The 14,825-nt window shown below is 37.3% G+C and overlaps 1 protein-coding gene across 4 annotated transcripts in view; it reads left to right on the top strand.

The window, feature by feature from the left end:
• vps50 (VPS50 EARP/GARPII complex subunit) overlaps positions 1-14,825 on the top strand; it is an 81,951-nt gene that overhangs the window by 55,516 nt on the left and 11,610 nt on the right. For 2 of the 4 annotated variants that reach the window (XM_061664481.1, XM_061664480.1), the window contains exons 22-24: positions 750-827; positions 1,257-1,337; positions 14,556-14,704. In XM_061664481.1, the coding sequence (XP_061520465.1) occupies positions 750-827; positions 1,257-1,337; positions 14,556-14,704 (308 nt within the window). The remainder of the gene's footprint in view (positions 1-749; positions 828-1,256; positions 1,338-14,555; positions 14,705-14,825) is intronic. The other 2 variants (XM_061664483.1, XM_061664482.1) reach the window with 1 other exon arrangement.

Genomic DNA, 14,825 nt, shown 5'->3' with positions numbered 1-14,825 from the left:
ATACAAAAAAAAACAAAAAGCACTTCAGAATGAAGATTTGGAATAAACTTCAAAAATTGACAGATTCCTCAATATATATGACATTTGTCATTTTTATTCAGTGAACTTATTGTAAAACTTTTGGAAAAGATTTTATACAAATTGTTTTGAATCTTTTCCCATAATAATATCGTCAGATTTGAATGACTATTTTTCCATTTTTTTTTCTACATTACTGTCATTGCTAATAATGTTAGCTGATTTGGGCCGCCCTTCTGCCGTTGCATCTGTACTTCCGATTAACTATTTACCAATTTGCTCGTATGCTCCAATTTATTGTGAGGTTTGCCAGGGTAGTAATTGCAATCAATTTTGTCCTACATAACAGGCACAAGTGATTGCGGTGTTTACACGATGTCTTCTTCTTAAAAGATAGTTTATGAAAAAGGGAAAATAATTTAGGGCATGCTAATCTTTAAAGTGAGGCTGAAACATTAGTTTTTCCTGAATAGTTTGCCACATTGAGTCTTTATTCTCTATCAAGTTTTCATGTCACATTTTCACATTTGTCCTGTTTAATTATTATTAAGGTTACTTCTCTTTGTCTTTTTGATGATTGTCAGTTATAAGGCACATTGAAATTAAAATTGCTTTATTTATTTCCATGTGGAGTGGATTCAATTTTTTTGCAGTTCTGACTTCATACCCATTGTTTTAATTTTACTATTTCTTTTCTTTCCCAATTTCTGTGGTCCCTATGTGATCTGTAGCCTGTCCCAAGCCCATCTTTGCTAACTCATGGTGGCAGAGAGTCGGGCACGGCCCGAGTGATGGGCCCTGCTTGTTTGGTAAGGGTAGAATGAGGCCTGCCTTGCAAGTCCACACCCTAGTCAGCACTTGTGTGGTGATTTGAAGGTGTGCGTGATCTGCTTCCTCAAGTGACACCAAGTGCATCTGAAAGTAACTTCTTGAGGCGATTGACTTTTTTTTTGTAGTGCTTCCACCCTCTTCACCTTCTTATTTTTACTCGTCTTCTGCAATAGTTTGTGTAACTGTTTTATTTTGATGTCTGCTCCTTCTAGTTACCCCTCCCCCTGTTGAACTAGAGACAGCTTGAAGCCCAGAGTTAAGATTCTCTCATCTCGAACTACATGAGATGAGCGCAGATGTGTATGCGTGTGGCATGCCTTCACACTTTCCTGAAGTGTGTGCTCTCATACAGGAAGGTGTTTCTGACACTAACATAGTGCGAATATATGTGTGCATTTATTTCACAGTATGAATCATCGGGTCTGGGCCTTATCAGCAGCAGACTGAGAACCACACTGAACCGGATCCAGGAGAGCCTCATTGACATGGTATGACTGTAACACACCGTATCCTCACTCTCATGCTTCCTATTTCTCTTTAACAATTGCTCATTACCTCATTTTCTGACACAAACATGCTCTCTCCTCTATGGCCTCTACATTTCTCTCCTTTTTATGTTTTTTTCCCCTCTATTCTGTCTCACCATCCTGGCCATACGCGTGGCCTTATTGCCCACAGAGCTCACAGCCTATGTGGCCACCAAATACATTATGGGTTGTCATTATGTGGGCAGTGGTCAGTCACCCACGCATACCTCCCTCTCTCTAAGTGTCCAGAGCAGGCTGGATTCGTACGTGTTGTTCCATTAGGGCCTTCAATGATGACAATTAGTCTGATGCTGTACCATACTCCCATGATACCAGAGCTTTTTTCCCCTGCAGCCTGGCTCATCTGATCTATGATGACCGCTATGCCATCTTTTTCACTTCTGCTTTTCATTTGTCTCCCTATTCCGGGTTTTAATCTGGGCTGCATCTGCGTTGCCACCGAAGTTTTGTTTTCTCTCTGAAAAATGAGAACTTCTGATGGCATTTTTGGCTTGGTTCTAAAATGGGTCCCCTGTGGGCTATCACTTATTTAATTTTTTGTATTAATTTCAGTTTTTTGGGGGGAGGCTAAATCACAGGTGTGGGGGGCATGTGGAATGATTTTTTTCAACTTGTATGAATCTATGGGACCAGGGATCTCATTTGGTGTGCGTCCCGCGTCTGAGACGCACAAAAATGAGCAGGGATGCATAAAGTACAATCAATTGCAATTATGGAACCCTTTGCCCAACAACGCAAATACAAACATGACAGCCAATATGATGCACGTATGCTCACACTATATACACTATAGTGTTACTATTGTAAGAGAAGCGTTTAAAGAAAGGCTGCAGACTTTTGAAAAGTAGTACAAATCTTGAATCAAAACGGGTTGCTTTTTTTTCTCTACTTGTGTTGTCTACTTGTGTTGTCATTAATGTTGCTACTTGGCAAGTGCGGTTTTTGGGAACAGAGCCCGAGTTTTTTTATTTATATTTTTTAGCTAACATATTTTATTTATTGCGCTACATTACGCTGTCAATGTTCATTATGCTGAGAATTTAATTTAAAAGTGAATTGTTCTTAAAAGGGATGTACTTGCATTATTATGCCCTAAAATCATTATATCAGTCGTATAAAAAAACAAGGATACTATCGTTTGTCATGAAAGTTTTTGGGAAAATATATCGTTTGAAAAAAATTTGACAGGTCTAAACACATAATAATATTGAAAGAGAGCAAGAGCAATGGATAACACAAAAATATTGTACAAACAATATTTAAAAAAAAAATAGAGTAACAACTGAAATAAAAATCTGCAGTATAGTGGGACCGCAAAGCCAGAACCATGATATATAGCGGAGGATTACTGCATCTCTATTCCGTGATAATAAGTTGCAGCCACTTATTGTTTGCATGACGTGGGCATCTCAGGACTCACATTGTCTCGAGTGTAAAATGATCTGTGCGGAGCATGTTTTATTATTTATAATTTAATTACTATACATGTTATGATTAGAAACACTGGAAAATATACATAGCTCCTGTGTTAAGAAAATAATTTTAAAACCTTTACTCACACAACTGCAAATTATGTAAACGGTTTTGCCACATGTCTGGCTATAGGAGAAAAGGAAAAAGAAGAAAAGCATTTCCAAAATTCCCTGCATGTACACTGAATTATAGAATGTGGAGTATCCTGCAGATGCAAGCACCCCCCACCCGAAATAAATAAATAAATAACATCTTTGACAGTGCAGCACAATGGCATTTTGCTGTGACAGCAATGTAGGCTACTTCACTGCAATGTTCACAGCTTCAGGTATCCCCTGAGGAGGAGACTGTAAAAGAAAAGAAGGTAAAAATTGCAGAATAAATAAAACTGAGCAAAAACCACTGAGAAGGGGGGGGGGGGGGGGTAACTTGTTTCAAGAATTGTAATATGAAGATGCTTTCATTCCTCAGGAGACATACTGTGTGATAGGTTCACCTCAGTAATTAACTAACTTTGCTCCAATTTTCAGACATCAGTGTGGATAATAGCTTCAGAATTGTGACAATTCACATGCACAATGTTAAAAGAAAGCGTAAAGATGCCATGTTAACGCAACATAATAAAATTCACATTTATTGATTTTTACATTTAGTATATGTGAAGTGTTTGTAAAAATAGTTATAATATATTCATAACTATAATAAGTAATATCGACTTGTTTATTATATATCACAAGTATTTTAAACTCAAACAATATGAATGGGCTCAATTTATTTGTGTATTCAATAATCACAGGAGCCTGCTTAGATCAAAGTTTCAATCATTTGAAATGCTTTTCGCAAATTATCGAAGAGCAAAAAACTTAGAGCACACAGCAAAACTTTTTTTTTTCAACATTAGAATGCAAATAATACTCTGTGAATTACACAACACTGCTGAGAGGAGAGAGTAATTGCCTGAGATGAAGGGATTTCTTTGAGTGCTAGTGCACTCTCTCAATCTGCAGTAAACATTCTAAATCTTCTTGGTGCACTTCGTGGCCATTTCCAATGAATAGGTATAAATCTTTCAAACAAAAATACTTCATCTTGGTGGTGTTTGGAGGATGATGAACGTTGACATATTGCATAATTCATCAAATTATTTAGTTCTGTGTAAAATAATCAGGAGTGCTGTATAGAAAAATGTCCTTGATCCCTGTTTCAATTCTTTTATTTGGCATATAGTTCTCTCTCTCTCTCTCTCGCTATCCTCCCTTTGTAGGGCAGGGGACTTTGCTTCCACCCAGAAGAACTGTGGTTGAGTCTTACACTTGCATGCAAATGCACACACCACATACTCCAGAGATTGGGCAGGGTAGACCTCATTTGTAAACAGATTATAAAGGTAATTATACATAGCATTCCATTCGAGCTGTCAAATCCTTGCGGTTGTGCTCCCCTGATTTGACGTCGCAGCGGTTTGATTCTAGAGCCAGTGTGCTGGTAATGACTCAAAGTCCCACATGAGCAGTGGTGAGGTACCATCTCATTTTGTCTCAGGTACAGAGTGGCCTCCTCTTAAATTGGAAGATCCGCAGGGAAAAAAAGTAAAAATGTCATCTCCGAGTTTGTGCCTGTATTTCTTTGCCTCCCTACATTGAAAAATAAATAAAATTATATTTTCCATCCTGATAGCTTGTTGACATTTTTTATTTAATGCCCTTTTATTTAAAGAAGTTTATGGAGCGTGAGTCAAATAGTCATTGTTTCACTCATATTCGCTGATTTAAATTCCATTTTCCTCCGTATATGTCGTCCTACTCGGATTTTGGTTGTTGTTTGGAAGGGATCAGCTGTACTGTGTAAACTAATGGTGTCGTCCATTATGTTTCTGGGGCCAGATTTGATGACACCGCCATATCAAATTCATGGCCAAGAACCATCTGTGTCCACACTGTCGCTGTTTAAAAGTTCAGCTGTGACAGCTGTTGCGAGCCCTTTGCTGTAGGCAACATTTCGAGCTGTCACACACTTGGATTTTCAATGAACAACAGCTCTGATGCACCATTCCTTTTTCTCCATTCAATCAGTGTGACCATTTTTCTTGCTTTTATTTCTTATTGTCGTCTTTCCTTTATTTCCATTCTTTGTTATTGGATGCCGTATGTTAATGATTATAGGCTTTTAGAACAGCAATCGCATGTATTAGTCCCAGCACTGTATTGGCTCATTGGATAGATACTGCATTTGCCCTCATATTTTACACATTTGTGACTAAATAATCAATATTACAGAAGTACCTAGATAGGCTGGATGAAACTAAGCTGCAGGAGTGTGCCCAGAACATAAACATTGATGCACACACAACACTTTGGAGCAAGCACAGAGGAGACCAGAACACAAATCACTGGAAAATCATCTCCGCATAATATAAAATCCTATGTTATCCTGCACAATAATAGAGAGATAAAAATTAAAGTAGCGAGCAGAATGTAACTCAGTGTAACAGAGTTAAAGTAGTGTTTCTTTGTAGCAATAATACTCAAATAAAAGTATTTTGAATTAAAACTACTGACAAGTACAGTTTATCCAAATAGTAAATGTAGTACGCAACGACCCACCTCTGACCATGAGATGGTCATTCGTAGGCTTAGAAATTCCATAGTTTCCTTTTTGATATGGAGCTTGTGATAGCTGCATTTTGATGTGTTGGGAAGATGTTTGCGTATGTGTAGCCTTGCTTGTGTTAATTTCTGGATGCTCAGTTTTTAGTCTCGAGTGGGCTTCTGGGTATGTTGAATCTCGCCCAAAATTTAGGGCTAAGAAGGTGTGAAATATATTCTGGAATCAATTGGAATACGAACATTTTGTTAAAATATATCTTGAGAAATGGCACCCTCATCCAGTATGTTTGCAATCCTATACACTTTTACTCTTAATGTCTTGCGGAAATGTCTTTAGTATGTAATAATAATATTTTGTAGCTGAGGTTTGGCACAGATGACAGACTGGTAAGCCACCTCTCATATGAGGCACTGCTTGCGTGTCATACTGTATACAAACCATACACACACATATTCAGTCACACGTTGTACTCTGAACCCAGTAATTGGATCGTCGCCTCTCAGAACGCATCACTGTCGAGATCAGTGTCTTTGTTGTGGCCCGTTCATTGCTTCTCGTGAATGGCCCAACAAGCCAGAAGGGACTGGATTTTGACAGGGCTTATGGATCATAATTAAGCTCTGCGGTACCACTGCATTTGTCAGAATATCCAGGTTTTGACATATTTGGAGGGGTTCTGGTGGAGTGCACGACGCCTCCTCACTGAAAGGTTCAGCTGTAGGTCATGTTCCTTGGCTGTGATGAGGAGCCATTTTCTGTTTCTTCAAAGTTCCCTAAATTTCCATGGGTGACTCAACACAGCTCACGTGGGAAGAACATATTGCTATGCATAAATGCACTGTAAATTCAATATTTTAAACACTTACTCCTTACACCTTTGTTTTAGTCATCCCGAGACAGCTTGAATGATCAGTGTCAGGGTTAGCCATCCATATGTTGAAGTATCTTTACATTATTGGCTTCAGAACCAAGGAATTATATTCTCTTCTTGACTTGTTTATGCACCACAACATATTTTACAACATGATGCTGTACAAACATCAGTGGCTCCTATTTTTGGGTGAAAATTTCGGTCCTGGGAATTTCTTTCTAAACAGTTACCTGAATTAAAGGTAAAAGTATACCAGTTCAACTAAATAAGGATTTTTTGTTTTTTTTAAATCGATCAGGATTTTAACCATTTTTGGATATTAATATTTATTAATATCCAAAAATGGATATTTATTTAAAAAATAAATATTATTTAAAAAATAATATTTATATATAAAAAAAAATATATATATATTTATATATAATATATAAAAAATAATATTTATTTTTTAAATAAAGGAAGGCCTTCCATTTAACATGCGTCTAATGAGAACAAAATTCCGGGTAATTGTGTGACAAAGAGGTGCAAAAAGAGCCACTTGACAGTAATTGCCTTGCAGCCAGTCCACTCGAGCTGACCATAAATCTCCATGGAATGCACTGAAGAGGAATAAGCAGTCAATCATGCTAGATTGAGACACCTAACCTGAGAGATCATGTTGATAATCCCCCACCGAAAGCCTCATTTATGACAACTGCGATCAAATTGTTTGAATTCAATTAATGAATAATAGCTTGTTCTTTGTAAATGGCAAAATCTGACCATGTGTTTGTTGAAGTTTTATCTTTTGTATCAGTTGCTTCGTTTCCTCCTTTACCGGAAGTGGGAAGTAATACTACAACAGATTATGTGTAGTAAATTCACTGTACACAGACTGAAATATTTTATGGTCTTATTTTCTTTATAATTTGGATGATTATAATTTACAGCTAATAAAAACAGTATTCTCATTCCTCAAGACGGTGAATTGCAAATTCACTATCTCGAATCCGCGGGTGCTGAAAACAGGGTTTGCGGGGTATGCGGGCTCCACTGTATACAGGTAAACAGATAAATGATGTCTTAATTTAATCACACATCTACTTAATGTGAAATCTGGGACTTACTAGTTGAACACAACATTATTCTGAATATGAATTATGAATGGCATCAGGTGGATACATGTTAATTTTACCTTCTGCCATCTAGTGAAAGAGAATTCAATTGTTTAGCCTGTCACTATACATCGGTGGCATACATCAACAGTTTGCCAACCTTTATTGATATGTACATATGTTGTGAAAAATGTTTTTGTTTTTTGTTTTTTTTACTATTTAATGAATAACATCAGAAACAATAAAAGATTTAAGGAAGAAATGGGCCTTCTGAAAAGTATTTTGCTATGTCTTTGATGAATCTGTATATCTGTTTCAGTTTTTCAATTGAATTATTAAAAGACAAACTTTTTTTTTAAAATGATGCTCCGGTATATTGGCATGTACCTCTATATGAAAAATGCTGTATATTGTTACGAAGTACTGGTCACCAGCCCCCCTAAAAAAATAATGTAGTGGTAACTGTTGTAGAGACTTGGAGTATTAGTTTAAGTGAATTTAATTCGCAGCGTATTTGTTAATATTTGATCGACATCTGTGTCTGTGTGTGCGTACGTGCAGATGTCCGGGTATATTTTTTAACAATCGATGAGATGGTTAAGTTTGAAAGTTCTGATTAGTTTTAATGATTTTCTTACACAGAAACAGAAGGTTGTCATCTAGTTTGGCAATTGGTGGAGCAAAGCAAAGCAAAGAAAATGTATTTTCATACACAATGTGCTTTACATGATTAAAAGCGTTTAAAAACAAATAGGGGAAAAAAAGCTTAGAAACATTTAAAAAAAAGAGATTAAAAAAATAAAAGTACAGTTAAAACAGCGTCCAGTGCAAGAAATATCCTTTCTTGCGTGAGAATTTTGATAGAATCACCTTTTATTGTCATGAACATGTATGCACGCACACGAAATTTGTTCTCTGCATTTAACCCATCACAGTGAACACATACACAAGTTAGTGGAACACACTGGAGCAGGGGGCAGCTGAAGCGCCCGGGGAGCATTTCGGGGTATCAGTGTCTTGCTCTAGGACACCGCAGCGTTGAGTCCGGGAGATGTTGGCGGATGGTCCAGTCGGGGTCTTGAACCTAGGTCCCCCACGGTGGTAGGCGATGATCTTTGACCATTGGGCCACGGCTGCCCTAAACCTACCTAAAAAAAAAGTAGGTCCTGCAAAAGAAGTTTGGGACCCATACACACAAACATACAGTACAGTCAGGTCTTGAATAAGTTTTAATAGTCATCTCAAAATTGCAGCCAATCACTCAGTGGCCCTGTACATAAATGCCTCCAAATTTGAGAAATGTATTTGGTAAAACCAGAGCGTTCTCCGGCGCTCACTCATTTTGTTGTGTTCAAGTCAGCTTGGAGTTGAAGACAGTGGTTTTGTTCCCTGTCCATGTGCAATCTGTTCATCTTGATCCTGACTTTCCTGTATCATTGTAACAAAAGCACTATGTGGAAGAGAGTCCAAGTGCAGCGGATACCATAAAGCACTTCAGAAAGTCATGGTATTCTCATATTGTACATTTGTACTCAAAGTATCATGTTCAAGTAAGCAAATCCCGCTGCCTCGTCTTTTGATCTGTTTTAGGAGAAACAACAGGCATACACTGTTATCCCATGCCTGATCTCCCTCCTCATTCAGTGTTTTACTCCTATCTGTTTTGAAATTGATAGAAGCACATTCTCCGTATGTACTCTTTATTTCCATTGGGAATTCAATCCCTTATTTTCTAATCATTCCACAAGTGGAGATAAGCTCCCAAGCTTTGATGGCCTCATCTTTTACTGTGCTGGTGCATGGTCCACATGGGAGAAGTGTGCGTGCGTGTGGCATTAATGCTTAAAGACAGAAACAAAACAACTTTCCATTTTGCACATCTACTGAATCGAAATGACCGTAAGAATATTGAGACGAATGTTCAGGAAAGCTCTTCCTTACTCCTCACTGACAGTCTCAGGTAAATAATTCTTTCCAGAGGCTTTGAGATGGATGTTATGCGATTGCAGGGAAAACATTGACGTGTGTGATCAAAAGTGTATAACTTCATTATGTATCACTAGGAGAGGACAACCATTTGTATGAAGGGAAACACCGTTCATGCAGTTTATATATGACAAAACAGTTGTATTTGTTCTTTTCATAAACTTTTCTTATGCCCATTAATAGGAGACAGGAGATTTTTTTTTTTAGCACCATTTGTTTTGAATTCCTCATTATTTCTGTGAGCGCAAGTATTGGAACATGTATGGTATGGTATCGGTTTATTGTTAGTCCTCAATATACAGTATGTGGAACATACAGAGGGCCAAAATTGCTTTTCAAGAGGCCCCTGTTACAAAAACAATACCAAAAAAAAGAACCATAAACATACAGACATCAAGCCTCCCTCCCCCAGTCGATCATAGATGTCAGCGTACTGATAGGTGTGTTTTGTTGCGCTGGTGGTCCTATTGCATTGATTATTCCAATAATAAATAACAAAGGTGGTCTACACTTAGCCATTTGGCCAACCGTTTGGAATGTCCTAAAGAAGAAAACATGGGGATGTTTGGACAGAAAAGGACATGAATTTATGCTACATCAGTTAAGAAGTCAATATTTTTATGCATGGAAGGAAAACATTTCATACTTCTGTTTTAAAATGTGACATGATGATGAAGCACATTTGGATAAATAAACTCAGACTTCATTTTTCTGTTCACGTTTGAGTAAACAATATAGAGATAAGTTTGGTAAGCCATGATGAAATAATTGCACGTTTGTTACAAATAATGTAATTAGCTAATTAGTCTATCCAATGCAAATGTAAATACCTGAAAATAAAAGCTGAACTTTTGATCTCTTGTCAAGATACTTTTGACTAAAATGTTTTCAGTCTTTTATAGAAAAAAATAAAATAATTGGTCTCTCTGTTCCAAGACATCTGGAGGGGAGTGTACATAGTTTACTCAAGAGGCACTTCTAAGTAGTCAGACCACAAAGAAAAATAAAAAATGTTTGTATCTTGGTTTAAAAAATAGAAGCTAAATTAAGTATGCAATTAAGTAATGCTTGTAATTATAAAACATGAAACAGCCATACATTCTACAGCTTGAGCATTACCTATTGTGAATGAGGTGGACAAGAAGAAAATATAATATACAAAGGAATTTAATATAGGCATATAGTATGCATTGCAAATATAAATCATCTTAATATCTGTCAGTTTTTTATATTTATTTTACTCATTATGTTCCTTTTCTCTGAAAGTGTTTCAATGGGAACAGACTTCAATTATAGAACAAGACAATTCTTAATCATTGTTCTTATCAGTAATGATCTCCTGCTACTTTCTGTCCTGATTAGATGGTTATAATATTTGCATAGACTTCTCTGGAACCGAATCCATAATTAATTCCTTAACTCACAGTCGTGTCCGTGTACAGTCGTAATTATTGCCTTTTCTAACAGATTTCTTTCCCCCTCGTCGAGATATTTATTTGTTTCCGATATGCTGCGCTCAACATAAATAGTACAATATTTTCTGTGGTAGGCACGGTGGACGACTGGTTTGAGCGTCTGCCTCACAGTTCTAAGGACCGGGGTTCAATCCCCGGCCCCGCCCGTGTGGAGTTTGTATGTCCTCCCAGTGCCTGCGTGGGTCTTCTCCGGGCACTCCGGTTTCCTCCCACATCCCAAAAACATGCATGTTAGGTTAAAATCAACGTTTCAATTACATTCATTGGTGTGCAAAATAAAGATTGTGATGCAGTTTTAGTGTCTCATGAGTCATGACTTTGAACACCTTGGATATAAATCTCTTTCCCGTCTGAAAATTATGTTAGCTTGTTAAATCAGGTTTCCTTCTCTATGACTTTTGGATGTTTCTTCTGGGGGTTAAGAATAGTTATTTATAACTAATAAAAGTAGAGATGTTAAAGATGTAATGGATGGATGATGTTGTGTCAAATACTGGCAATATATGAATATCCCTGCAGTCAGGATATAAACTGTTATGGCATTATTTTCTATGACACTAATCCTCTTTCTAGTTTATTCCTCACAAGAGGAGAGAAATGCAGTTATACTCTCTAGTAAACAGAATGCACAAACACAACACAGAAACTACAGTACAAAAGATATTTGCAGTCCTTTCCTAGATTTTTTTTTCTTAAACATTACAAAATGACCAACCACTACAAAGCAAATATTTTTTAAAAAAAGTTATTGTTTCAAGCACAGTGTGTTGAGAAAATACATTACAAAAATCCCCCCCAAAATTTCCCATTGAGTGCACTTTATTTCTGTCTTTGAAAAAAAGAGAGTAGTGTATACAGAGGACGAATCAAAATGAAAATATGGTATTGTGTTGAAAAAAATAGTCTCATTTCAGTGTCCCTCCACGATACCACAATTCATCGTTTGCACCACCGCTATCTTTTGTTTTTTTTCTCTCTCTAAGGTATAATTTTTTTTCCAGTGGTGTCTTAAAATACGAGTGACCTGACTTCGTCTTTCGAGTTATGAGCCTTCGCTCGACCATATTATTATTAATTTTTTTGCTTTGATGTGCGAGTAAAGATCACAACAAGCAGCAGTTGGGCATATACCGGGACTGAACAATTCTTCAAAAAAGCCTTCAAGCTGTATAATGCCACTCCCAATTGAAGTTTACTTTCAAACTAATCATAAAACAAAAGACAGTTACACGTTGTGTATTTAAAACAATGTTGCCTTAAGAATAGCCCACTAGCTTAAAGCTAACATATCCTGGAATATGCCATTGACACGCTAACGTTTAGGATCGGTAGTTGCAGTTTTAGAATGCTTTAAGCAACTGATATTTGAAAGCAAACGGTGGAGTGACACATGTAGACAGATAATAAAACAATACTCACAGGTATATATTCTTTGACTGATATTACTGCATCTTAGTAGGTCACTTACAGTAGTTATGAATCTCTTCTTCATTTGTGTCTGCGTGATTGTATTATACTGTCCCTGAATGGCCACGTTGCACACACCAGAAGAAGCCACAATTAATTAATTATGATGCACAAACTTTAATTCTTTACATTCTATACATAGTATTTTTTTAAAGTGCAATATTATAGTGTTATGTTTCTTAATAAAAAACATATTACAAAAAATTTTGTTTAATTTGGGAGAGGCTGAAATGGATTAATAGCATTTTCATTAATTGCAGAAAGGCGATTCGAGACGTGCGTTTTGAGGTACTAGTGTGGTCACAACTGGAGTACCCGGAAAAAACCCACACAAGCACAAGGAAAACAAGCAAACTCCACAAATCAGCCCCACGATGCCTCTCGACTGTGAGGCAGACGTGCTTTTGATGACCTCGCTGTGAGGCAACATTTATTTCTAGATTTATTTTTTTTGTCCACCCTTTGCATTTCAACATAATTCAATAATTCATTATTTCATTTGTTTAAAAACCTTTACACTGTGGAGCCACTATGCTCTGGAGTGTGCTTAGTGAGTATGGAACACTCCTGATAGCAGCGGAGTTCAGTCATTTATGAGATGCGTGATTGCCATCGATCGACCAGAGGCTTTTTCAGAGAAGGTTCTCGCACGGCCATATTGCTTTGCATAGACGTGTTTCAAAGGAACTCCGTCTTCTTTCGTTCTTCCGGTTTGTTCCTTTCTGTTTACTATAGCCATTTTCCTCCTTTGCATTTTGCTTTATACTCCCTTTAAGGTTATTCCATCTTTTTCCAATATTATTGAAGTTGCTTTCTTCTTTAGTTTTCAATACTGTATTTAATTTTTCCTCTTTCCATATTTATCGCTCACAATTTAGTTGAGTATTTCAATGTAGTTTTCTTTCTAATTAAGAGTTAGCTTACATAAAATAACAGCAGCTGCTGGGTGAGTTTTAGTTTTTTCTTCTTTTGTATTTCTGTTCATCTTTTTTACAAAGATATAAGCAATTTGATGTTGTTCCATGTGTACCTTCAATCTTTTCAAGCTGTTTATTCCTGTTTCCAAAGCTGTATTCGCCAACTTTCTTGCCATCACTGCTTTTTCCAACACTGCTATTCCAATCTCCCATCAAAATTATTTGCTTCCTCTGCAGTCGAATTGTCTTACTTAGCATATTCCAGTTCTATTTTTTTTTAATCTGGTTAGTCTGTTGTTGGTACATACTTGAATTATTGATGTCACTTGTTAAATCCCCCATTCCTTTCCATCTCACTTCACATGAACTCAGGATGGCTACATTAGTATTTTCCATTTGTGTCTTTCTTTTCCAGTTCCCCGCTAGTATTAATGGTTCTCACATACTATGTTCCTATTCGTAAACGTGTTGTTTGTCCGGTGCATTCGAGGAGCTCTTGTCTGTACCGCCGCCTTGCACGGCCCTTCCTGCAGTGCCGCCATACCCATTTACATCGGTCACGTCACTTGTTTTAGATGTCATTCCATGTAGTTCGACCAAGAAAAGTGTTGTTGTAGTAGTTCCAGTTGCTTTGCACTCTTTGCAGTGCATAAAGATTGCTGTTCTGCCCTCTGTTGCTGTATAGTATTTGTTGGCCAGGTTTGTGTCTTCTGCCAGGTGCAGATATTGCACTGCTGCTGCCCAGTGCACGACAGGGTTTATTTGAAGGCGACCCAATCCGCCTTGCCATGTTCTCATCAGAGGATTGTGAGAGTTTTTCTGGAATGAACATTTTCATCTGTTAGACCCTCTCCTCTGATAAGAAAATTGGGTTCAGATTATTACCCCGCTGGTTTCCCAGACAGTATTTCACGGGGTAATTTCAATGTGTGTTAAGAGGGGAGGAGTTGTGTTTCATTTGAAATCTTTTCCTCTTGTGTATGTAATGGTATTAATGATTTTTTTTTTTTTTTTTACAGAATGTATCCAAAGGGAGCTTCTGTTTGGTCAGCAGATTTTTTTGATTTTATTTTTTTTATTGTACTTTCAATTCATGTTTGCTTGTGAACATTTTGCAAAGTTCACATTGTTGTCACATAGGGTTAAGTAAGAGGATGACGTTCCACAGCACAGTTTTCACTATTACCACAAATATATCACTGAAGAAAAAAAATGAAGCGTTTAAAAAAAAAAAAAAAAAACTGATTGTCCGTCTCTGTGTCTTGCAGGAGGCAGGGAGTGAAAATCCTAGTATGCATGGTCCCACAGAGGACAGGAAGGAGAAGGTGCCGAGCCCCCACCTCAGCCAAATGGTGGTCCTCACCAACAGTGGCACTCTATATGGGCTGGCACAGAGAGTGGTTGCCACCGAGTCCCTGTAAGTACCCCCTCAAAATATTTTATCTCACCGATGTTACATTATATATCATTGGAATTGTATACAGGTTAGGCAAGGCGCTAATAATTGTTTCAGGCATGATTGTTGTTTAACTGAAATG

This window comes from Phycodurus eques, chromosome 20 (assembly GCF_024500275.1).
Source record: "Phycodurus eques isolate BA_2022a chromosome 20, UOR_Pequ_1.1, whole genome shotgun sequence".
Taxonomy (NCBI): Eukaryota; Metazoa; Chordata; class Actinopteri; order Syngnathiformes; family Syngnathidae; genus Phycodurus; species Phycodurus eques.
Note: the sequence above shows the minus strand (reverse complement) of the source record. Positions and strands in the feature narration are given on the sequence as shown.